Source organism: Thamnophis sirtalis, unplaced genomic scaffold, assembly GCF_051295495.1.
Source record: "Thamnophis sirtalis isolate CommonGarterSnake01/CBP01778 unplaced genomic scaffold, rThaSir2_p1.2 scaffold_4, whole genome shotgun sequence".
NCBI classification, from domain to species: domain Eukaryota; kingdom Metazoa; phylum Chordata; class Lepidosauria; order Squamata; family Natricidae; genus Thamnophis; species Thamnophis sirtalis.
The window spans coordinates 139,876,236-139,901,307 of NW_028261384.1; the positions used below are offsets into that span (position 1 = coordinate 139,876,236).

The 25,072-nt window shown below is 46.1% G+C and overlaps 1 protein-coding gene and 1 pseudogene across 1 annotated transcript in view; one reads left to right on the plus strand and one right to left on the minus strand.

Annotated features, from left to right (window-relative positions):
• CIDEB (cell death inducing DFFA like effector b) overlaps nucleotides 1–4,666 on the minus strand; it is a 14,432-nt gene extending 9,766 nt beyond the window's left edge. The window contains exons 1-2 of the mRNA XM_087714269.1: nucleotides 4,527–4,666; nucleotides 531–675 (exon numbers count right to left, since the gene is read on the minus strand). Of these exons, the coding sequence (XP_087570395.1) occupies nucleotides 531–675; nucleotides 4,527–4,567 (186 nt within the window). The 5' untranslated portion in view covers nucleotides 4,568–4,666. The remainder of the gene's footprint in view (nucleotides 1–530; nucleotides 676–4,526) is intronic.
• A 13,816-nt stretch (nucleotides 4,667–18,482) lies between these two features.
• Nucleotides 18,483–24,372, plus strand: LOC148046889 (uncharacterized; annotated as a pseudogene).
• The last annotated feature ends 700 nt before the right edge of the window (nucleotides 24,373–25,072 follow it).

Below are 25,072 nucleotides of genomic sequence, written 5' to 3' on the forward strand. Positions count from 1 at the left end.
GTTTCCCGCCAAGGTTAACTGTCCAGCATTCCACCCTGATGATGGTTTTTGAAGATATCTCCCACCTGACAGTTGGGTGAATTATTATTGGACTATGGACTGGGGTGCCAAGGGGAGGGGATTGAACTATACATGATATTCGTTGCTTTTGCGCCATTTAACCAGACTCAGCTTTGCTTTGCTACTTATTGTTTGTAATTAGTAAAAGTACACTTAATTTCAAACAAATGGAGTTGAGTGGTTTCTTTCCTGATTATTAAATGAAGCAGCACCTGACTCTTCCCCAGACTCCAGGACTGGCCCAGGTTCCTCCCCAAACTCCTCACTCTCTGAATCGGTTGCCACAATCTACTGGTTTCTGGTGGGCCACAACAACATCTGACTACCTCTGGTCCTTGAGAAGGAACTCGCTTGGTGGACCCAAACCCCAAATCCAGCATTTTGGAACCAAAATAATAATGATCAAGGCATTTAAAACAACAACACCCCCCCCCACACACACACGAAACGTCCCAGGCAAATAGACGAACCTTGTTAAGTAAGTCTTCCAAAGTGCTCGCCATCAGTCCTTTGCGGGTGTGGCGCTTGTGATCGCACACGCGGAACGGCCGTTGGGGCGGAGGGCTCGGCGTCCAGACCCGGCGGGAGATTTCCGAGCCCGCATTGGAGACCGACCTGAGATGATGGAGAATAACAGAATCACAGAGCCGGAAGGGGACCTTGGAGGTCTTCTAGTCCAACCCTTCCTCCCGCTCAGTCAGGAGACCCTCTACCATTTCAGAGAGATGGTGGTCCGATCTCCTCTTAAAAATCTGCAGTGATGGAGCAGCCGCAACTTGCAGTGGCAAGCTGTTCCGAGGGTTAATTGTTTTCCCTGTCAGGAAATTTCTCCTTAGTTCTAGGTTGCGTCTCTCCTTGATTAGTTTCCATCCGTTTTCTCCTGCTTTGGAGAATAGCTTGACTCCCTCTTCTTTGTGGCAGCCCCTCAAATATTAGAAGACTCCTATCCTGTCACCCCTAGTCCTTCTGCTTGTTAGATTTAACACATAACAGGATTGGAAGGGACCTTGGAGGTCTTCTAGTCCAACCCTGTTCAAGCAGGAGACCCTCAACCATTTCATTAGTTTCCATCCATTGCTGCTTCTGCTTTGGAGAATAGTTTGACTCCCTCTTTTTGTGGGCAGCCCCTCAAATATTGGAATACTGCTATCATGTCACCCCAAATCCTTCTTTTCATCAGACTAGACATCCCCAGTTCCTGCAACCGTTCTTCCTATGTTTTATCCTCCAGTCCCCTAATCCTCTTTGTTGCTCTTCTCTGCGTGGCACGACAAAACCGCGGTCCACTAAAGCACACCCGATTAAAGCGCGTCGCTGACATCATCAGCAGCGCGACAACAACGACCGCGGAGAAAAAAGGGCGCTTTAAAAAGCGCTTTTAAAGCAAGCCGATTCACGTAAAGGTAAGGGTTAGGGTTAGGGTTAGGGTTAGGTTAAGGGTTAGGGTTAGGTTTAGGGTTATGTTAAGCGTTAGGGTTAGGTTTAGGGTTAGCATTAGGTTTAGCGTTAGGTTTAGGGTTAGGTTTAGGGTTAGGTTTAGGGTTAGGTTAAGGGTTAGGGTTAGGGTTAGGTTTAGGGTTATGTTAAGCGTTAGGGTTAGGTTTAGGGTTAGCATTAGGTTTAGCGTTAGGTTTAGGGTTAGGTTTAGGGTTAGGTTTAGGGTTAGGTTTAGGGTTAGGTTAAGGGTTAGGTTTAGGGTTAGGTTAAGGGTTAGGTTTAGGGTTAGGTTTAGGGTTAGGTTAAGGGTTAGGGTTAGGGTTAGGTTTGTTGGGGTTAGGTTTAGGTTTACGCGTTAATTTTAGCTTTACCGTTCACAGCGTGCTTTTTTTCGTCGCGCTGTGATGACGTCAGGTACGCGGTTTCGTCGAGCGCGCTTTAGTCGACCGCGGTTTTGTGGTGGAACCCTTCTCTGCACTCTTTCTAGAGTCTCTACATCTTTTTTTATAGTGTGGCGGCCAAAACTGGATGAAATATTCCAGTTCTATTCTATTCTAACGCGGTATTAACCTGTCGCTTGACTTTGGAGTGTGGTGCGTCGAGGCATATGCAGAGCGCCCAGCGAAAAACACGCCTTCCTCTTCTGCAGGGCCACTAAAAATGTCCTTCTGTAAGATTTGCCTGTCCCTGATTTCCGAGAGATTAGCCCCAATGGGCTCCCCAAATAGCCACAATTAATCAAGATTACGTGGGCCTGTTTATTACAGCAACAATCGTTCCTTAGCCGTGGAGGTTAGAGTCCAAACTCCAGGTAGTTTTCTCCAGAAAGAAAGGGGGGTGGGAGGTGGAGTAATGATGGAGTAGCAAGGGAGTCCATATCAATTGCACAAATGTATCCATGGAGCAGTGATGCAGATGTGGGGTTTTTTTTTTTAAAGCTTCTGAAGTAAGAAACAAGCCAGGATCTACCTTGCATTTTGTAAAATAAGCCACGATTGGGCTGAATGTTGCAGCTATAGAGCTTGGCTTATTACAAACCAAAATTATTTTCATTAAAAATGAAACTCTTACCTCAAAGGGTTACTTTGAGGTAAGATGGCGGCTTATAAATTTTATAAACAAGCAAACAAATAAATAATTTTGTAAAATAAGCCAAGATTGGGCTGAATGTTGTAGCTATAGAGCTTGGCTTATTGCAAATAAAAAATATTTTCTTTAAAAATGAAACTCTTACCTCAAAGGGTTACTTTGAGGTAAGATGGCGGCTTATAGATTTTATAAACAAACAAACAAACAAATAAATAAACCATTTAATCTGAAAAGGTGACTATCCATGCTTTTTTTTTTTGACTTGGTACAATATTAATGTTTAGTTCCCTCCTTCTTCATTGTTGTTATAAATAATGAGTTTTTCAAGCTTGGCAAGGTTGGGAAATGTTGTTCCAAAACTTTAAAGACTTTTGGACTTCAACTCCCAGAATTCCTCCACCAGCCAAGTTTGTCTGTCTGTCTGTCTGTCTCTGTCACTCTCTCTCTCTCTCTGTGTCTTTCTTTCTTTCTTTCTTTCTTTCTTTCTTTCTTTCTTTCTTTCTTTCTTTCTCTCTATCTCTGTCTTTCTGTCTGTCTGTCTCTCTCTGTGTCTGTCTGTCTCTCTCTGTGTCTTTCTCTCTGTGTCTTTCTCTCTGTCTCTGTCTGTCTCTCTCTGTCTCTCTCTCTCTGAGTCTCTGTCTCTCTCTCTGTCTTTCTCTCTGTCTCTCTGTCTCTGTCTTTCTCTTTCTGTCTGTCTGTCTGTATTTCTCTCTGTCTCTGTCTGTCTGTCTCTCTGTCTGTCTCTCTCACTCTGTCTCTCTCTGTCTCTCTCTGTGTGTGTCTCTGTCTATCTCTGTGTGTCTTTCTGTCTCTGTCTGTCTGTCTGTCTGTCTCCCTTTCTCTGTCTCTCTCTCTCTCTCTCTGTGTGTCTCTGTCTGTCTGTCTCTCTCTCTCTGTCTTTCTCTCTGTCTCTGTCTCTTTGTCTCTTTCTCTCTGTCTCTCTGTCTTTCTCTCTATGTCTGTCTGTCTGTCTCTCTCTCTCTCTCCGTCTCTTTGTCTGTCTCTGTCACTCTGTCTCTCTCTGTCTCTCTTTCTCTCTGTCTCTTTCTCTGTCTCTCTGTCTCTTTCTTTCTGTCTCTTTCTCTTTCGGTCTGTCTGTCTTTCTGTCTTTCTGTCTCTGTCTGTCTCTCTCTGTCTCTCTTTCTGTCTGTCTGTCACTCTCTCTCTCTGTCTCTTTCTCCCTGTCTGTCTGTCTTTCTCTCTGTCTCTGTATGTCTGTATCTCTTTCTCTCTGTCTCTCTCTGTTTCTCTCTCTCCCTCTGTGTGTCTGTCTCTCTCTGTGTCTTTCTCTCTGTCTCTGTCTCTCTGTCTCTGTTTCTCTCTCTTTCTCTCTGTCTGTCTGTCTTTCTCTCTTTCTGTCTCTCTTTCTGTGTGTTTCTCTCTGTGTGTCTTTCTCTCTGTGTCTCTCTGTCTGTCTCTTTCTCTCTGTGTCTCTGTGTCTCTCTGTCTGTCTCTCTGTCTTTCTGTCTGTCTCTCTCTTTCTCTCTGTCTCTCTCTGTCTGTCTGTCTCTGTCTCTGCCTTCTGGGTCTCTTGAATCCCAACCAGAGATCAAACAAACCAGGTTGTGTGTAAAACACCCTCTCCCCTAATCACAGTCCCTCAACCAGATGCCCACGGACCAAGCTTCACCCCTGGTTGAACCTAGAAATCTTTGCAAATGACCAGAAGTTGGGTGAACCCACATAGTTTGCTGTGCCTTCCTTCATTTCCCACTAACAGGGATGGGATTCTCTCCCCCCCACTTCCTTGTCCCCCAGCATCCTTAAGTTGGCCGCCGTAACCTGCGTCAAGACGGACTCTGCGACAGCAGGCCCAACTAACCACAAAAGTAGGCTAGATGTTGACAGCTAGTTGGAGAAACCAGGAATGACCAAGACTTGGGGAAGTCGAGACTTCAAACAACAACATCTCCAGCCCTCCGTTCCCCCCCTGAACTTACTTCAACAAAGACGAGGGGGCCAAGGCATTGATAAGGTCCATGGTGCCCACGGCAGGGGCTGATGGGCTCCCAGCTCAAAGAGGTCCTTCCTTCCTGCTTCGTCACTGTTTTGTGTTGAGTTGCAAAAAGGACACGCAGTCCTGTTTGGTCTCTCTCTCTCTCTCTGGACTCTGAACTGAGATTTGTGGGCTGGAGCGAGTGTCTGTGTGTGTGTGTGTGTGTCTGTAAAGCATGGTGCAAATTCCAAAGTGAAGAACAGAACAGGCTATATTCTTGGATTGGATACTGTTTGTGTCCCAAGCAACTTGTTGTTCTGACCTAGAATTCCCCCCGCAAAAGCAGGAGGCAGAATCCTGGTCCTGAGAAAAAACTCTTTTATTAAAGGAATGTGAATTCCTCTCCTTCCCATTCAGCCAAGGCCTTTCAAACAGTCTTTCCAAGGAGTATTTATGACCACAGACCTTATCTAGCTTGGAAAGCTGCCGTGTCAATATTTTCCAAATGCAGGGAAAAACTGGGCAGAGAGTCTCTGAGATTCAAGGACAAATCTTCACACTCCGGAAACGAATCTAACGACCGGTTTCCTGCAAACTCCATTCCCCTGTTGCTCCTCTTTTATTTCCCCTGGGAGGGGCCATTCACTGTCCACCTGCGGCCTTACTCCCAAGTCGACCCGTGTTCTTTAGCTGCTCCCTTTGTCTGGCAACTCACACTGGGAACAGGCTCCAGCTGTTCCTCTGCCTCACTCATGTCCAACTCTGAAGGCAGCTGATAACTGTCAGACGGCCCTGGTCCCCCTCTCTGCCTCCGACGCAGAGCCCTCGTCCGAGCCTTCCTCGGACTCCAGGACTGGCCCATCTTCCTCCCCAACTTCCTCACTCTCCGACTCTGCTGCCAGCTGCGCTGGCCGCTGGCACATCTGTTTCTGCGCCAAGCGACTCGTTGCTTTGGCAGACCCAACATTGACACAAGAGGAACAGGAAGAAATTTCTCCTGTTTATAAACCTGGTTAATTTTTTATTTTTTAATCCACAGGGTTTATATAGCGCATCGTCAAGGGACAATGGCACATCTAATAGCAGTGCTAGATTTTTTTTTTAAAAATGATTGCCTAATAATAATATAAGATAAGGTGAGATATATCCTGATAGATATAAGGATAGAGGAGTAAATCTATCAAACCCACAAAAACATTTTCCAAGAAGCAACGGATGGGAACTCGTCACGGAGAGAAGCAACTTGGAATTTAGGAGACCTTTCTTAATAGTGGGAACAATTAACCAGTGGGACTGCCCGCCACCACATGTTGTGGCTGCTCTCCAACACTGGAGGTTTTTTAAGAAGAGACTGGACAGCCATTTGTCCGAAAGGGTATATAGGGTCTCTTCCTTGAGCAAGGGATTGTGATTTATGACTGGTTCTTGCATTGAAAAAAGTGACTTTAGTGTATATATCAGAGGGGTCTGCAAGGAAATTTCATTTTGGCTGGGATTAGTGGACATTCGGAGTGATGAAGTTATTCTACGTCTAAGTCTTATGACCATTTCTCACACTTACGACCGCTCCCCGCGGTCACGCGACTTGCATTCGGCAGCTTGACAGTGGGCTCACGTTTATGATGGTTGCTGCATCCCCCCGGGGTCAAGTAAATCCCCTTTTGCAACCGTCGGAAAAGCCCAGTCCAAATGGGGGAGCTGGGTTCACTTAACGACCGTGTGACTTGTTGAACAACGGCTGTGTTTCACTGAACAAACGCGGCGAGAAAAGTCGCAAAGGGGGGGGAACTCACGGAACCAACGCCTCCCTTCACAACCTAGGTTTTGGGCTCGGTTGTGGCTGTACGTTGAGGACTAGCTGCACTATTGGGGCATTCTAGGGCAGGTGTCAAGGAAAGAGTGGAACCAGGCCAAAAAGGAAAATTAGATTTAATTCAATTCGAATGTTGTGGAATAAATTGAACAGAGTTAACATATTTCACTCTCCCGCCGCCGTATTTGAAATCATTTCCTTGGAAAGTAGCTAGATGGCAGCACGTACTGCGAATTTTAATTACCTTGAAAGAGTTTCTGTTGTTAAGCTGAAAAAAAAGGAGGAGATTTTTTTTGTGATGTCACAAATCCTTTCGTTTGTCCTCCTGTCGACTTCAATATTACAACTGCCGCAAACCGAGACACCCCAAAGCTTTCCAGACGGTGCTGTTGTGTTGTCGGTGCCAATTCTAGCTGCAGTTAATACACGAAGGATTAAATATACATTCTCTTTATTATGAATTTCGGGTAGAATTCCCAGCAGAGATGTTTCTGGCTTCAGCTCAATACGTTGTTGTATCATCTCTTCCAACCGTGTCTTAATTTTTGCTCAATATTTCTTTGCCTCTCCACATATCCCCCCACCTATGATAATAAGATCCAAGTATTTGGTGGCACTTCAAATATGTAGCTGAGTTGTCTTTAAACATCTTTGCTAATCTCGCCGGTGGTAGATGCCATCTGTAAAACATCTTGTACAAATTCTCTTTATATGCAGCTGACATTGTAAATTTGTAAATCCTATCCCACAATTTCTGCCATTTATCCAATTCTATCGTATAGCCAAAAGAATTTCTCCCATGCTATCACTGTTTCTTTTACTTGTTCCTCTTCTGATTTTATGCCCAACAAGTAATTATACAGTTTCTTTATTAATCTTCTGTTCCTGTTGGAATTTTATCGAACACTGTTAATTCTTTTTAATTGAACATCTTTCTTATATCTAGACTGTATCTAGAGGATACCACGTTATATCAATAGCAATAGCAGTTAGACTTATATACCGCTTCATAGGGCTTTCAGCCCTCTCTAAGCGGTTTACAGAGTCAGCATATCGCCCCCAACCACAATCTGGGTCCTCATTTTACCCACCTCGGAAGGATGGAAGGTGAGTCAACCTTGAGCCGGTGAGATTTGAACCGCTGAACTGCAGATGAAGTCAGTCAGCTGAAGTACTGCACTCTAACCACTGCGCCACCTCGGCTCACTATTTCTTCTTTCGTTTTAAGTCTCCCTTCCTCATTTAAAATATTTTTATATCTGACAATGTATCCCATATTAATAACGAAGGAGTATATGAATCAATATGAAGCAATATTGGCTTTTGCTTATATTATTATTTTTTCCATATCTGGTTTTTTATTTTTAAACATAAAAATATAAAAAAAACAATATAAAAAAAAAAGATCTCATCCATTACCTACAGCATGTCGATCGGTTACAAGTGTTTTTGCATCCATATTCTCAATTACATATACAATCACAGATTTTCCATCTAATATAACTAAATACCTCACTTTCATTGTACAGTGTATATTCAATTATAATTAATATTTTTTTCAATAAACCTAATTCCCTTACATTCTTGATTGTCTGTTTAATAACAATATACCTTTATATAATCACAGATCCCGATATGAAAGAGATTTACCAACCATTTATATTTGTATATCACTGTTTTTCAATTATGTATAATCCCACCAATCATCCATCGAGTATAATTATGTTCATTATTCTCCTTGTACACCGTACATTCAAACAAAGATGTTATTCCTTCATTTTTCAACAAGGTATTCTAAATACTCACTTCATATATATACCAATGTTTAATTACTTCCTTATTAAAATTATTTACCAACAATAAGATATCTTTATAATATATTCTTCTGCTTATATTATTGTATACTGTCTGAAATTAGTTGTTTTCTAGCCTAGCAGATTAATATTGGACTGTAATTGTCTCGCTGCTGCCTCTCGCTTCTATTGTCGGCTTCAAAGCTAGGCACATTCTTGAAAACATAGAAGAAATTGTTACATGGGAATATCAGGCCCCCATAGTTAAAGGGACCAAACTAGGGAGTTTTCCTGGCTTGTAAATCCTTTAAAAAAAATATTTCTCATATATACATTTACAATTATATGATCTCATAACTGTTATTAATAATATGTATTTGTAACAATTTTTCTCCCCTACAGTTGACAATATACTTGAAATTGCTTTCTTACCATCCCATAAACCCATCTTATCTTACAACAATCCTACTTCTTCTTCCTTCCTTCCCTCCTTCCTTCCCTTTCTTCTCTCCTTCCCTCCTTCCTTCCCTCCTTCCCTCCTTTCTTCTCTCCTTCTCTCCTTCCTTTCCTCCTTCCTTCCCCCCTCCTTCTCTCCTACATTCCCTCCTTCCTTCCCTCCTTCTCTCCTTCCTTCCCTCCTTCCTTCCCTTTCTTCTCTCCTTCTCTCCTTCCTTCCCTCCTTCCTTCCTTCCCTCCTTCCTTCCCCCTTTCTTCTCTTTCTTCTCTCCTTCCTTCCTCCTCTCCTTTCCCTTCTCTCCTTCCCCTTCCTCCCCTCTACCCTTCCCTTCTTCTTCCCTTTCCTCCCCTCTCTCCTACTCTTACATTCCCTCCAATTCTTCGTCTGTTTTTCCCTCTCTCCTATTCCTCTCCTTTCTCCTCACCTTCCTATCTTTCCTTCTACTCCTCCCTCCATCCACTCTATCCGTTGTTGTATTGGCTTGTAAATCCTTAAAGCATCCTGCCGAAAAATAACTTGGCAAAGGGGGGGGGGCTGCCACCCCCTGCACAAGGCTATAGGGATTCTCCATAGATAAGGTAGACAGAGAGAGGGGCTGGGACAAAAGAATGTTTTAAAGACCATGTTGGTAATGAATCCTTGTCTCTGATTGGATAAACTTTGTTTCTGTCTGCTTAAAATGTATATAATCCTCTGAGCCCCTCTTTTTGGGGGGGCGGCTCTTCCTTACGTGCCTTGGATATAGTTTTGTCACCCAGCTTTTGCTGTGGCCATCAATAAAAGCTGATATTTTGGGCAAGTCTCACTCCCTTTGGCATTTCAGTGGCTCTGGGAAAACTGCTGGAAGCTTACAATAATATTTGGGTGGATCAACGCTTCCATTGTTGAAAGATCAAACTGGTATCCTCAAATGGATGAGATCATGGTTCCACCACAAAACCGCGGAGGACAAAATCGCACTCGACGAAAGCGCGCATTTGACATCATCACAGTGCAACGAAAACATCGCGCTGTGATCGAAAAATGTAAAAATAAAGCGAAAACCTTACCCTAACCCCCCCAAACCTAACCCTAAACCTAACCCTAACCCTTAACCTAACCCTAAATCTAACCCTAAACGTAACCCTTAACCCAGTGTTTTTCAACCACTGTGCCGTGGCACACTAGTGTGCCGTGACATAGTGTAAGGTGTGCCGTGGGAAAATTACTTTATATATAGTCAATATAGGCACAGAGTTACATTTTTTTAACATTTTCTAATGGTGGTGTGCCTCGTGATTTTTTTCATGAAAAAAGTGTGCCTTTGCACAAAAAAGATTGAAAAACACTGCCTTAACCTAACGCTAAACCTAACGCTAACCCTTAACGTAACGCTAAACGTAACCCTAACGCTCTAAACCTAACCCTAACCCTTAACCTAACCCTAACCCTAAACCTAACCCTTACCTTTATGTGAATCGGCTTGCTTTAATTTTAATTTTATTTCAATTTTTAATTTTTTTCGTCACGCTGTGATGACGTCAAATGCGCGCTTCTGTCAAGTGCGATTTTGTCCTCCACGGTTTTGACGGGTCACGTGAGATCATGCGACAGCACGGGGTAAAGTACCACCAATACGCAGATGATACACAACTGTATCTTTCTGCCCCGTGCCAGTTCAGTGTAGCGGCGGACATGATGTGCCGATGCCTGGAAGCTGTCAGGATCTGGATGGGGGGTGAACAAACTTGTGCTCAATCCCGATAAGACCGAGTGGCTTTGGATGTTGCCCCCGAAGGACACCCTAGACAGTCCATCCTTGATCCTGGGGGGTGAAAATTTACACCCCTCAGAGAGGGCCTGCAATTTGCGGGTCCTCCTGGATTTGCAACTGACACTAGAACATCATCTGTTGGCTGTGACTAGGGGGGCCTTTGCCCAGATTCGTCTGGTGCACCAATTGCGGTCCTATTTGGATCGGGAGGCACTTCAAACGGTTACTCACGGGCTTGTCACCTCAAGGCTGGATTATTGCAACGCGCTCTACATGGGGCTACCCTTGAAAAGCGTTCGGAGACTGCAGCTAGTCCAGAATGCGGCCGCGTGAGCGATATTGGGTGTACCGAGGTACACCCACGTTACACCTGTCCTCCGCGAGCTGCACTGGCTGCCAATTGGTCTCCGAACGCAATTCAAGGTGTTGGTTATTACCTTTAAAGCCCTACATGGCTTAGGGCCAGCGTACCTTCGAGACCGCCTACTGCCACATACTTCCCAGCGGCCAGTAAGATCCCACAGATTGGGCCTCCTTCAGATGCCGTCAGCCAGACAGTGTCGGCTGGCGGGCCCCCGGAGGAGAGCCTTCTCTGTGGCTGCTCCGACTCTTTGGAATCAGCTACCCCCAGAGATCCGGACCATACCCACTCTCATGGCCTTCAGGAAAGCTGTTAAAACCTGGCTGTTCCGGCAGGCCTGGGGCTGTTGATCTCATTGTTGAGGTCCAGCCCCGATTAGAATGAATGCTTTTGTGATTTTAAACTGTCTTTTTTCTTGTTTTTTCTTTCTCTTTTCTGCTTCTTTTTTTTTTGTAAGCCGCCCGGAGTCCTTCGGGATTGGGCGGCATATAAATTTTAATAATAAATAGATAAATAAATAAAATAATGTGGTTCCAATGTGCGCCAAGGTGGCGCAGTGGTTAAATGCAGCACTGCAGGCTACTGCTAGATCAGCAGTTCAGCGGTTAAAATCTCACCGGCTCAGGGTTGACTCAGCCTTCCATCCTTCCGAGGTGGGTAAAATGAGGACCCAGATTGTTGGGGGCAATATGCTGACTCTCTGTAAACTGCTTAGAGAGGGCTGAAAGCCCTATGAAGCGGTATATAAGTCTAACTGCTATTGCTATATTGCTATTCCTTAATTTCTTCCTGCACCTGTCATAATGCATCCCTTATATAATGTCTCTGAAAATATCCATGAAGATGCAGCAAAAAATGCTAGGCTCTGGATCGGTGGAGCTGGATGGGAAGGGGCTTCTGGGTTAGAGGTAAAGGAGGGGGTTTAAATAGCGTTAGCAATAGTTAGACTTATATACCGCTTCATAGGCCTTTCAGCCCTCTCTAAGCGGTTTTACAGAGTCAGCATATCGCCCCCAACAACAATCCGGGGTCCTCATTTTACCCGCCTCGGAAGGATGGAAGGCTGAGTCAACCTTGAGCCGGTGAGATTTGAACAGCCGAACTGCAGAACTGCAGTCAGCTGAAGTAGCCTGCAGTGCTGCATTTAATCACTGCGCCACCTTGGCTCTAAAGGAAATTTGGCGTTTTCTTCTGAGTTGTGTTGGTTCCAAACCAGTGATATTATTTCTGGCTCCTCTTCAGCTCCATGGTTGCACAAAGGACTTGACAATGGCCCGTCGAGGACCGTGGGCGGCAAGATGGCCTTGTGAGTTTGCAGAAAAAAAAAGGTTTTGCTGTGGTCAAGAAGGCCTCAGAGCTATGAGCTGGCTTGGTCTTGCTGGGCCGGTGAAGAGGATGGTGGTGGGGAGGTGTGAATGACGTGCTTCCTTTCCTGCTGGTTGCTGGAGGGGTGTTTGCAGGTTTCCATCCCTGGCTCAGAGAGCAGAGCGGTGGGTAAGCGGCGAGAGGATCCCAGCTCTGCAAATGGACCATCGGGTGGAGCAGGGAAGCCACCACCGGGAGGATGGGTTGAAGGTGTCCCGCATCTTCTCTTGGCCTTCTCTCCTTCCCACCATCGATTTCGTGGCTCTTTTCTTGATGCTTCCGATTTTTCTAACGTGTGAATCCACCCCGCAAGGTAAACTTGATCTCTTCGCTTCTCCTTTCCCCGTTTAAAAATGGGAGGAAGGATCTGGAAGTGAAGATTCCTCTCCCAAGAGGTAGAAGGGAAGAAATCCTCAGTTTTATGCTTGGGGATGTGTGTGGTTGGTATCAGAAGAGTAGAGAAAGGAGGAGATCAAAATGGTACGTGCTAAAAATTCTCATTTGTGAAAGGCGATCTTTTTTTTCCCCCTCATAAATTTCCTATCTAGGAATCAGATAGTTTTGTAAACATTTGCTCGGCAACGACGCGAAAAGACTCAGAGAGAAATTTTCTTGACAATGAGATTTAACTTCTTAGAAATGTGGTTGTTTTTTTTCTCAAAGATTCTCTTTTGTTCTTCGCAACTTCCTTTCCTGGAATTTTAGAATGTTTTAGAATGTGAATTTTAAACGTTCTTCCCTGTGACAGCCCTTCAAATATTAGAAGAGGCGATCGTATCTCCCCTAGTCTTTCTCCTTGTTAGACCAGACAAACTTAATTCCTTCAATTGTTCATCGTACGGTTTAGCCTCCAGTCCCCTCATCATCTTTGTTGCTCTTCTCTGCACTCTTTTTAGAGTCTCAAAATCTTTTTTGTATCATGGCGACTGAAACTGGACTCAGTATTCTATGCTGCATTAACAGAGAGATAGAATCAAGATCACGTGAAGTGTTAATACCGCTTTATAAGGCCTTGGTAAGGCCACACTTGGAATACGGCACTCAGTTTTGGTTGTCACGATGTAGAAAAGATGTGGAGACTCTGGAAAGAGTGCAGAGAAGAGCAACAAAGAGGATCAGGGGACTGGAGGCTAAAACATAGGAAGAACGGTTGCAGGAACTGGCGATGTCTAGTTTAATGAAAAGAAGGACCAGGGGAGACATGATAGCAGCCTTCTGATATTTGAGGGACTGCCACAAAGAAGAGGGAGTCAAGCTATTCTCCAAAGCACCTGAGGGCAGAACAAGAAGCAACGGGTGGAAACTAATAGAGAGAAGAAACCTAGAACTAAGCAGAAATTTCCTGACAGAACGGTTGATCAGTAAAACAACTTTCCCCCAGAAGGGATTGGACAACCATTTGTCTGAAATGGTATAAGGTTTCCTGCCTAAGCAAGCGGTTGGACTAGAAGACCTCCATGGTCCCTTCCAACTCTGTTATTCTCTCCTCTCCCTTTTCTTAACTTTCTTTGTTCTTCTTTTCTCTCCTCTCTTCTCCTCTCCAATCCTCCTCTCCCTTCCTCTCCCTTCTCTTCTCTTCTTCGCCAGCTGGCGACTCCTCGGGGGAAGGCCTTCTCTGTAGCTGCTCCGACCCTATGGAACGACCTACCCCCAGAGATGCGGACCCTTCCCACTTTCTCGGCCTTCCGAAAGGCTACTAAGACCTGGCTGTTCCGGCAGGCCTGGGGCTGTTGACCTCATGAATGAGGCCCAGCCCCACCTAGATTGAGTGCATGAAGTGTTTGTTTTTAATCTGTTTTCTCTTTCCCTATTTTTAATTTTTATCTTTTTAGAGTTGTATTCTGTAAGCTGCCCGGAGTCCTTCGGGATTGGGCGGCATATAAATTCATTAAATTACAATTAATTATTTCTCTCCTCTGCTCTCCTCTCCACTTCTCCTCTCCCTTCCTCTCCCTTCTCTTCTCTCCCTTCCTCTCCCTTCTCTTCTCTCCTCTCCCTTCCTCTCCCTTCTCTTATCTTCTCTCCTCTCCACTCCTCCTCTCCTCTCCCTTCTCTTCCCTCCTCTCCTCTCCCTTCCTCTTCTCTCCTCTCTTCTCCTCTCCACTTCTCCTCTCCTCCTCTTCTCTCCCTTCCTCTCCCTTCTCTTCTCTCCTCTCCCTTCCTCCACTCCTCCCCCTTCTTTTCTCTCCTCTCCCTTCTTCCTCTCCTCTCCTCTCTACTCCTCCACTCCTCTCTTTTCTCCTTTCTCCTCTTCTCTCCTCTCCCTTCCTCCACTCCTCCTCTCCACTCCTCCACTCCTCTCTCTTCTCTTCTCTTCTGGATGGCCAGATGGTGCAGAGTTCAGGTGTGGCCTCACCAGAGCGTATAAAGTGATACACTCACTTGTGATCTTCAAACTATCTTTCTGTTGATGCAGCCTAGAACTGCATTGGACTTTTTTGACAGCTACAGCATGCTGTTGACTCCTATTTAAGCGGCTGTCCCCCAGGACACCTAGATCCGTCTCACAGTTACTGCTTTTGAGCCAGGCGCCACCTATTCTGTACCTGTGCATTTGGTTTTCTTCTAAGTCAACGTGTTATAAAAAATGAACGTTTTACTCTGGATGTCAGGGTTCCAGATAGCATCCAAAAGTAAATCAGAGTCCAAGGCAAAGGGTTCCTCAAAATTCCAATTTATTAAGGGAGCCATGTTGGCACATCTGGGAAAACCCAAATCTGAAAGCTTCCCAGTTTTCAAGATCTTGCCCCCACACCCACAAGTCCATCCCATGGTCCAATCTCCCACTGCCATGCTGGCAACTTCCACCCATCCAGTTCCGGTCAGACGCAGAGATGCAGAGACAAAGGATGACCTTGCCTTTCTAGAAAGAATGTTGTTATGGCTACATAGCATCTAACTCCATACAATCCATTTTCCCACAATAGACAATGCATAGCAGAATAATAGAAAGTGTGGCAGGCCAAAGACCCAAAAGAAAAGATGGCTGCAGGCCTGACACTGGACCTTCGCCTGGAAATTCTTGACCACAGATTCAGAACGCTGAAAGAGGTTCACTTTCCATGTTCCACTTTGCAAGAAAGAAAAATTTCTCATTTGCAGTGACAAAGCCACAATCGCCAACTTACACTAGCGTTTCCTGTGTCTTCAACGTTTGTGGTCAGAGCGCTTTAGCTTCTCATGACAAGTTTCAACGTAGACTGATCATTAAAACAAACCCCAGCTCTATGGAAGGAACACATGAAGGATTCAGACGGCTCTGGCTGAGGCTCATACAGGCCTCTCTTGCAAAAGCCCTTTAATAAATACAAATGAACAGGCCAGGCCAAAAGACATGGATTTTCAGGCAGGAGAAGGGACCTCTCTTATGCTGAATTTAGGTAGAGGCTGAAGGGGTGGGATTCAGCCAGTTTTGATGAACTGGATGCTAATTTTACATCTGGTTCGCCGAACCGGTAATTGCAAGGAGTGGCTGGCCTCGCCCATCCCTTTCCTCCCCTCCCAGGAGTCTCCAGATGGTTCATTTTGGATGCTGGGTAAGTGCACGGAGGCTCTGGGAGGGCAAAAAATGGGCCTCCCAGAAGTTCTAGAAGTCTGGAAACAGGCCCATTTCTGACCTTTGGAGCCCAGCGGGGGATGTTTTCACCCTCCCGAAGGTTTGAGGAAAGCTTCCGGAGCCTGGGGAGGGTGAAAACTCATCCCCTGCATTGTGCAGGAGGCTGAGTAGGTCATTCCCATCCTGGCCACACCCACCCATCAACTGGGCAGAGAACCGGTTGCTAAAAAATTTTGAATCCCACCCCTGGGTAGGGGGCTCCTGTTTGTCAGCAAATAGATCAAGGTCTCCCTGAGACCCAATAGAAGTTACAGAATCCCAGCTATTATGAGCCCGGTCCAATATGGCCACTCCTAAGGGGTGATGGGGATTGTAGTCCAGGGATACATGCAGAAAGACACATTTGGCCCATTCTTAGCTCTCAATAGGTCTGCGTTGACTTGTCTGGCTCTCCATTGAAGAATTGTTCATTGTGGTTGGTAGAGATGTTGAGAGTAGTGGTCTACTCTCTAGACATCGGATGTACACATAAGCCTTGATTTAACGACTACGGGAAACAGAGCCTATTGTTTTTGCAGAATTGTAAGAAGACATGCTAGCCGGTGAAGAAAATACATTGACTCTATTTCTAATCTCATGGAAAATTGTACGTAGGAGCTAGGATCAAAGGCCTCTGCTATGCTAGAAACTGGTGTTACTAGCCAGAAGTTACTGATATGGTAGTTAATCTATAGGCAACCCCTAGGAACTAGGACCATAAAATGTAATTTGTAAATAAGAGCAGGGAGCAATAGAATTAGAGTAGTGGGAGAGGTAATCAGGGGCAGAGATAATCAGTAGTGGGGTTCAATTGTTTTTACTACGGTTCTATGGGCATGGCTTGGTGGGCGTGGTGTGACTTGGTGGGTGTGGCAGGGGAAGAATACTGCAAAATCCCCACCCCCTCCCATCCCACTAACCTGCTTTCCAGCTCCGTTCTCCTGTGCAGGGCAACAAAAGAAGACCCAGCCAATCAGCTGGGACTCCAGAGGCAGCGAATAGCTCATGGGGTGGGGCCAGCCAGAGGTGGTATTTGCCGGTTCTCCAAACTACTCAAAATTTCCACTACCGGTTTGCTAGAACTGGTCAGAACCGGCTGAATACTACCTCTGGAGATAATGTATTCATTTGAGGCACTTTGAATAGGTTGTGACGGCATGAGTAGTAAGCCAATGAGTAAACGATAGGAGTTAAATTTGTAACGGCAATAGGGAATTATAATTATATTGATGATTTAAGGTGTGTCCACTGTACCTGCGTGGGCGTGGGGACATCCTCTGTGTAAAGCAGTAAATAAAATAATCATTGTTTTCTCTTGTAAGTTTTGGTTGGTGATTGTTTATTTCAAATCAGACAACGAATCCCACATGATCATAATGGAGTGTGCCGTCGGGACTTTGAATCTGGGTTGTAAGTTGCTTTTTTGAGGTCTGTCATAACTTTCAACTTTCATTAAACAATTGGCCGTTAGTCAAAGACTACCTGTAAAGATTTTTATTTGAGAAGAGATAATTTGGTTAGTGGTGCGGTGGTCTAGAGGTGGAGCTCTCACCTCACCATCAGGAGATTGTTCAATCCCAGGTAGAGGCAGGTATTTCTCTGGGCACAATGAGAATATATCTGCTGAACAAAACTCCACATTGGCGACAGGGAAAGGCATCTGGCCAGTAAACACTCTGCTAGCTCCATTCAGTTGCCCAGACTCTACCCCGCAAGCAAGGTTGGTTGCTACCGGTTTGCACTCGTTCGGCAAACTGGTAGTGGAAATTGCGACTGGGTCGCCAAAGCCGTAGCCATGCCCCCCAAACCAGTTCCCCGATTGCTGTGGCACGGTTTTTTTTTGGCATTTTTAATCTTCTGCACATGCACAGATCTATTTACAGGCAACTGGGCACGCACGTGGAGTGCACATGTATCGAACTGGCAGTAACACTGGCAGCAACCCACCCCTTCTCTCAGGGGATTTTGGGGTTGTTAAAAGAAGATGATGATGAGATCATTTGGTTGTTTCTGTCAACTTCTGTGGGTTTCTCTTGGATTCTTGCAACACTTCTAATTCTGTTTATAAGCATACAAGAATTTTCATGGGATTCTTTTCCATTTCCCTTTGTTTCTCAGATTTTCCAGCGGCTCCCACCCTGTCCTGGTCACCTTCTCACCGAATTCTCATCAAAGGAGAATGGATCGAGTTAAAATGTTCTCCTCCAAAAGGAGAGAAGGGAGAGTATTACTTCTTCAATCGCTTGAATGAAAAGGGCGAATGGAAGAAATATGAAGAACAGGACGGAAATACTCTGCTCATTCCTGCATTGCGAATGGCTCCAAAAGCAACATTTTCTTGTTCTTACATTGGGAGTAGCAGGGAAGGCAGAAGAGCTCAGTCTCTAAGGAGTAATTGGGCTGAATTCTCTGTCATTGGTAAGGAACCTTCTTCTAATTTATAAAGTCTTTACATCACAGTTTCTCCATCTTGACAACTTTAAACTGTGTGGACTTCATCTCTCACAATTCGACATGCTGGCTGAGGAATTGTGTGGTTTAAGGTTCACAAATTTTGTTTGTCAAGGTTGCGAAATACTGTTCAGCCACGACACCAGGGAAGGGGTGGAGGAGTTGCAGTTATAATCCGGGAATCATTAGTTCCTCGCAGGATCCCTGCTCCAGAGAACGTCGGATGTGAGTCCCTCCTTGTGAGGTTGGACCTAGGGGGTCAAGTGGGCTTGTTGCTGATGTACCTACCTCCCAGCTGCGTCACAACAGCCCTGCCTGCGCTCCTAGAGTCAGTAGCCGGACTGGGGGTTGAGTTCCCCAGACTAATAGTACATGGCAACCATGGACTTGACCCAAGTAATTCAGGGTCCGACTCAGGTGGCGGGACACACGCTCGACCTTGTGTTTCTCTCGGGGCAGTGGAGACGTGATCTGGAATTAAAGGGGATTGAGATCTCACCCTTGTCATGGACAGATCATTTCCTGTTGAGGCTTGATTTTCGGAAGCTACTCCCTCACTGCAGGGAGGTGGAGCCGATTAAATGGTTCCACCCCAGGCGCCTGATGGACCCTTTGGGATTTCAGACGGAGCTTGGGGAGATACCTGACTCCCTTGCCCACAATTCAACTGAGTCCTTGGTCGCTGCCTGGAATACCGCAGCGGCCGGGGCTCTAGATCGGATTGCGCCTTTGTGGCCTCTCCACAGCAGTGGATCCAGGAGGGCTCCTTGGTTTACCGAGGAACTCCGGGAGATGAAGCGCCAGAAGAGACGCCTAGAGTGACGCTGGAGGGCTAGTAACTCCGAATCCGACCAAACACTACTAAGAACCTTTATTAGGTCTTATTTAGTGGCGATATGGGCGGCAAAATGTGCTCATTTTTCCGCCCTTATTGCATCTGCAGAATCTCGCCCGGCTGCCCTGTTTAGGATAACTTGCTCCCTCCTGAAAGGGAGGGATGCGAGTGAACCCTTACAGGGAAGAGCTGAGGAATTTGTTCAGTTTCTGTCGGACAAAGTCACTCAGATTCGGACGGACCTGGACTCCATTTGGACAGTACCAGCAGAGATGCCGAGGGAGAGCCTTGATCAAATTTTGTGGAATGAGTTCCAGCTTGCCACTCCTGAGGAACTGGACAAGGTCATTGGAGCGATGAGCATCGCCACCTGTCTACTGGACCCTTGTCCCTCCTGGTTGGTTTCGATCAGCAGAGGCTGGATCCAGAGGATTGTAAACACCTCGCTTCGGGAGGGGTCTTTCCCGCAACCTTTAAAGGAAGCGGTGGTGAGACCCCTCCTTAAGAAGCCTGCTCTGGACCCAGCTGTCCTTAAAAACTACTGTCCAGTCTCCAACCTCCCATTCCTGGGGAAGGTTGTTGAGAAGATGGTGGCCTCCCAACTCCAGCGGACCTTGGACGAAGCGGATTATCTAGATCCCTTTCAGTCTGGTTTCAGGCCTGGTTACTGCACCGAAACCGCTTTGGTCGCACTGACCGATGATCTCTGGTGAGCCAGGGATAGAGGACATTCCTCTATCCTGGTGCTTCTTGACCTCTCAGCAGCCTTCGATACCATCGACCATGGTATCCTTCTGCGGCAGCTGGAAGAGGTGGGAGTGGGAAGCACCGTTTTATGGTGGTTCTCCTCTTACCTCTCTGGCAGGTCGCAGTCGGTGTTGGTTGGAGGACAGAGGTCGATCCCTAGGCCCCTGGAATACGGGGTGCCGCAGGGCTCGGTCCTGTCTCCCCTCCTATTTAACATCTACATGAAGCCGCTGGGTGAGAACATTCGGCAGTACAGGATTAAATACCACCAGTATGCGGACGATACCCAACTGTATCTGTCTGCCCCGTGCCAACTCAGTGAAGCGGTAGAAGTAATGTGCCAGTGCCTGGAAGCTGTCAGGGTCTGGATGGGAATGAACAAGCTTGCGCTCAACCCTGACAAGAGTGAGTGGCTTTGGATGCTGCCTCCCAAAAATAGTCCAGATATTCCACCTTTAAACCTGAGGGGTGAAATCTTACAGCCCTCAGAGAGGGCCCGCAACTTGGGTGTTCTCCTGGACCCGCAGCTGACACTAGAACATCATTTGTCGGCTGTGACCAGGGTTTTTTTTGCCCAGGTTTGCCTGGTGCACCAGTTGCGGCCCTACCTGGACCGGGAGGCACTCCAAATGATCACTCATGCCCTCGTCACCTCAAGGCTCGACTACTGTAACACGCTCTACATGGGGCTGCCTCTGAAGAGTGTTCGGAGACTACAATTGGTCCAGAATGCAGCCGCGCGAGCGATATTGGGTGTACCTAGGTACCCCCACATTACACCTATCCTCCGCGAGCTGCACTGGCTCCCTATTGGTCTCCGAACACGCTTCAAGGTGCTGGTTATTACTTTTAAAGCCCTACATGGCCTAGGACCTGGATATCTCCGTGACTGCCTCCTGCAACATACCTCCCAGCGCCCAATAAGATCTCACAGGCGGGCCTTCTCTGAGTACCGTTCGACAACATAGTGTCGTCTGGTGGCTCTTTGGGGGAGAGCCTTCTCTGTAGCTGCCCCGGCCCTTTGGAACAATCTACCCCCTGAGATCTGGACCCTCCCCACTCTCTCGGCCTTCCGTAAGTCTGTTAAGACCTGGCTGTTCCGGCAGGCCTGGGGCTGTTGATCTAGATTGACCTTCAGCCCCATTAAGATCGAGTGTATGTTGTGTTCTTCTTTTTAACTCGTTTCTGTTTTGTATTTTAAACTTTTTAAAATACTTTTAAACTGTTTTTATGTAAGCCGCCCGGAGTCCTTTGGGATTGGGTGGCATACAAATCTATTAAAATTGGAAAATTGGAATTCATATTGTTAGAAAGATGCCTACAACACGAAATGTTTCAAGGAGACTCAAAACTTGTGTGTAGTAATTCATTAAATTTTGAAACATTAATTGTTCAGGAAATAAAAAGAGAGACAGTACAAGCTGTTCAAACAGACCAATTTGTTTTACTCCAGAAAGCTGAAGGAAATGTGATACAGATAGTCCTCGACTTACGAGCACAAATTCTCACTTAACACAATTTTTGTTGTTAAGTGAGAATTTGTTGTGTGTTTTGTCCCATTTTACAACATTTCTTGCCACAGTTGTTAAGTGAATCACTGCAATTGATAAATTAATAACCTGGTGGTTAAGTAAATCTGGCTTCCCCGTAGTCTTTGCTTGTCAGAAGGTCGCAAAATGGGATCACGTTACCCCGGGATGCTGGGTATTTATGTCATAAATACAAGACAGTTGCCAATCTCTGAATTTTGGTCGTGTGATCACCAGGGATGCTGCAAAGGTTGTAACTGTGAGAAATAATTGTAAGTCACTTTTCCCAGTGCCGTTGTAATTTTGAACGGTCACTAAATGAACTGTTGTAAGTCGAGGACTACCTGTATTGCAGGCTTTCACCATGTTTCACCAGGGAGATTTTGGTTTTGCTTGGCTGAGATTCTCTCTCCTTAGACGCTCCCTGGAGAGGGAAAGAATATCGGTGGGATTTCAGGGATATTTCTGCCCCACGATTCAGGCGGTGAAGCTGCCCAGCCTAGATTTCTTCAACCTCCCGATTCCAAGGAGTATTTTCTGAGGAAAGAGAACATGTTATGTTCTATATGAAGGAAAGTCCAACCGAGAACTCAGGTGCAGTTAGATGAGTTATAGGTGCCAATCAAGGTAATCCTGGGACTGCCTGAAGGACGTTTGATTTCTTTTTTCCCTTTGGATCTATCTAGAGCCTCCGCCAACTCCCAGGCTTTCTCCAGATCCTCCACAACCCCTGTACCTGGTTGGGGAGAAGATTGTCCTCTGGTGCTCAATTCCCAACATCACTCTTCAAGGCAGGAGATGCTACCAGTTTTCCCACGTAAGGCAAAACGAGGATAAGACCTCTATAAAGGATCTGGAGGGGCAAGAAGGCAACATCTCCCTGGTCCTCACAGCCACAAGGGAAGATTCCGGAGTATATAAATGCCGCTACCTAGAATGGAAACATCCGAGATACATCCCTTCCGAGTGGAGTCGTCCAGTCTCAATTGTGGTGAGAGGTGTGGATTTTTCCCCTTCATTTTGAAAATGTGGTTTTCTAGAACTGGGGCTTTATTTATTTAGAGGCTGATTATGAAAGTCTTTCCCTGATGTGTTCACAAAAAGTCTCCACCCTGAAGCAACGTTTTACACTTAGGGAGGAGAAATCAAAGGTATAAGTAGAGATTAGGTGAAACTTGGCTCAGAAATAGGAACGGTGAGAGGGACCTTGGAGTCCTTGTGGACGATCACTTAAACATGGCCCAGCTGTGTGCCGCAGCAGCCAAAAAAGCTAATACACTCCTCGGTTGTATAAACAGAGGCATAGAATCAAAACCACATAAAGTATTAGTGCCGCTTTGTAAAGCTTTAGTAAGGCCACGCCTGGAATACTGTGTCCAGTTTTGGTCATCCACATTACAAAAAAGATGTTGAGACTTTGGAAAAAGTGCAGAAAAAGATGATTAAAGGCATGGAGGCTAAAACATACGAAGAACAGTTGCAGGATTTGGGTTTGGCCAGTCTAGAGAAAAGGACTGCGGGGGACAATGACGACATGATAGTAATACTCCCAGTTTTGGGAGGCTGCCACAAAGTAGAGGGGGGTCAACTTATTTAACAAAGCACCTGAAGGCCAGACAAGAAACATGGGGCTGCCCTTGAAGAGCACCCGGAGGCTTCAACTGGTCCAGAATGCGGCTGCGCGGGTTATCATGGAGGCACCTAGGTGCTCCCATGTTACACCCCTTTTAGGCGGCCTGCACTGGTTGCCGGTTGTCTTCCGGGTGCGATTCAAGGTACTAATTATGACCTTTAAAGTGCTCCATGGCTCAGGCCCAGGGTAGCAATAGCAATAGCAGTTAGACTTATATACCGCTTCATAGGGCTTTCAGCCCTCTCTAAGCAGTTTACAGAGTCAGCATATCGCCCCCAACAACAATCCGGGTCCTCATTTTACCCACCTCGGAAGGATGGAAGGCTGAGTCAACCCTGAGCCGGTGAGATTTGAACCGCTGAACTGCAGATAACAGTCAGCTGAAGTGGCCTGCAGTACTGCACCCTAACCACTGCGCCACCTCGGCTGCGAGACCACCTACTCCACCGGTAGCCTCCCATCGTCCAGTGCGATCCCACAGAGTTGGCCTCTTCAGGGTGCCGTCGGCCAGACAGTGTCGGCTAGCCACCCCCAGGGGGAGAGCCTTCTCTGTGGGAGCACCTTCCCTCTGGAATGAGCTGCCCCCGGAGCTTCGTATAATCCCCGACCTCCGGTCCTTCCAACGCGCCCTAAAAAGTTGGCTTTTCCAGCAAGCCAGCCTGGCCTGAACAAAACAAAACAAATTATTGATCATTGTTAATTTTAATTCGATTTTTTTTAAAAAAATGTTATTGTCAATTCTAATTGGGTTTGGGATATTCTATTTGATTTTTTTTAAAACTTTTGTATTATGTGTTTCTTTTAATGTTATACGCCGCCCTGAGTCCTTGGGAGAAGGGTGGCATATAAATCTAATAAACCTAATAAATCTAAACCTAAGAAACAATGGGTGGAAACTCATCAAGGAGAGAAGCAACTTGGAATTAATTAGAAACTTCGTAACAGTGAGGACAATTCACCAGAGGAACAGCTTGCCACCAGAAGTTGTAGGGGCTTCATCACTGGAGGTTTTTTTAGAAGAGGCTGGACAGCCACCTAAGGGGTCTCCTGCTTGAGCAGGGAGTTGGAGTAGAAGACCTCCAAGGTCCCTTCCAGCTCTGTTCTGGTTGATTGACAGTGGAGTCAAAGCACCTCCAAGCTCATTCCCGGTTCTTCTCTTCTCCAGATCCTCTGCCTCCCCCAGTGCTGAAGCTGCACCCTTCCTCTGGATCCCCGGGGGAAGGAAAGTCCATCCTGTGTGTGCCCAGCGAGAGCAACAACTCCAAAAGGTTCCATTTCTCCCAGGATGGTGTGGAGACAACCTCCAGCCATGAAGACCCTGTGATGAGCAGCAGAAACTCCGGGCTCCTCAACCTAAATGTGTTGGTAGCTTTCCTAAATGCTGAAGATAACGAAAGTCTGCGATTTGCTTGCAGATATGAGGAGAACATAACTGGGCGCTGGATCATCTCTCCTTGGAGCCAGGTGCTGAATATCACAGGTGGGTCTTTTCAGCAGGTGGAATTATCTGCTAGCTAAAGGCAGAAGGAACGTTTTGCAAAACTTGATTTAACCATCCACCGAAATCTTGCAGAATGATATTGCAGGACCCGGATTGTTGTTGGGGGCAATATGCTGACTCTGTAAACCGCTTAGAGAGGGCTGAAAGCCCTATGAAGCGGTAGATAAGTCTAACTGCTATTGCTATTGCTATATTTCTTCCCCTTTTCCTTTGCAGCTGTAACAGACCCATTTGTCCCACCAGTGGCCTATGCAATGTTGGTTCTCCTTGTGCCCTTCTTGGGAGCTCCACTGGTCTTCTGCTGGTGCAGGAGGAAGACCGGTAGGTATCCAAGGCCCCAATCAAAGGCAGCAGGAACTATCCTTCACCCCACATGTGTGGCTAGAGAAGAGGTTTTATTGCAGAAGTGGACGAAGCTACTTGGAAGAGTAAACCTCCAAGAGGTCCTTCTTCAAGACAGTGGAAGCTACTCTGACAGGCATGGTGGCCCTTCTTAATATCAACATCTGAGTAGAGCTGGAAGGGACCTTGGAGGTCTTCTAGTCCAACCCCCTGCTCAAACAGGAGATCCTATGCTATTTCAGATAGGTGGTTGTCTAGTCTTTTGTTAAAAGCCTCCAGTGATGAAGCACTCACAAGTTCTGGTGGCAAGCTGTTCCACTGGTTAATTGTCTTCATTGTTAGGACAATGAAAGTGCATCTTCAAAGTGCATCTGG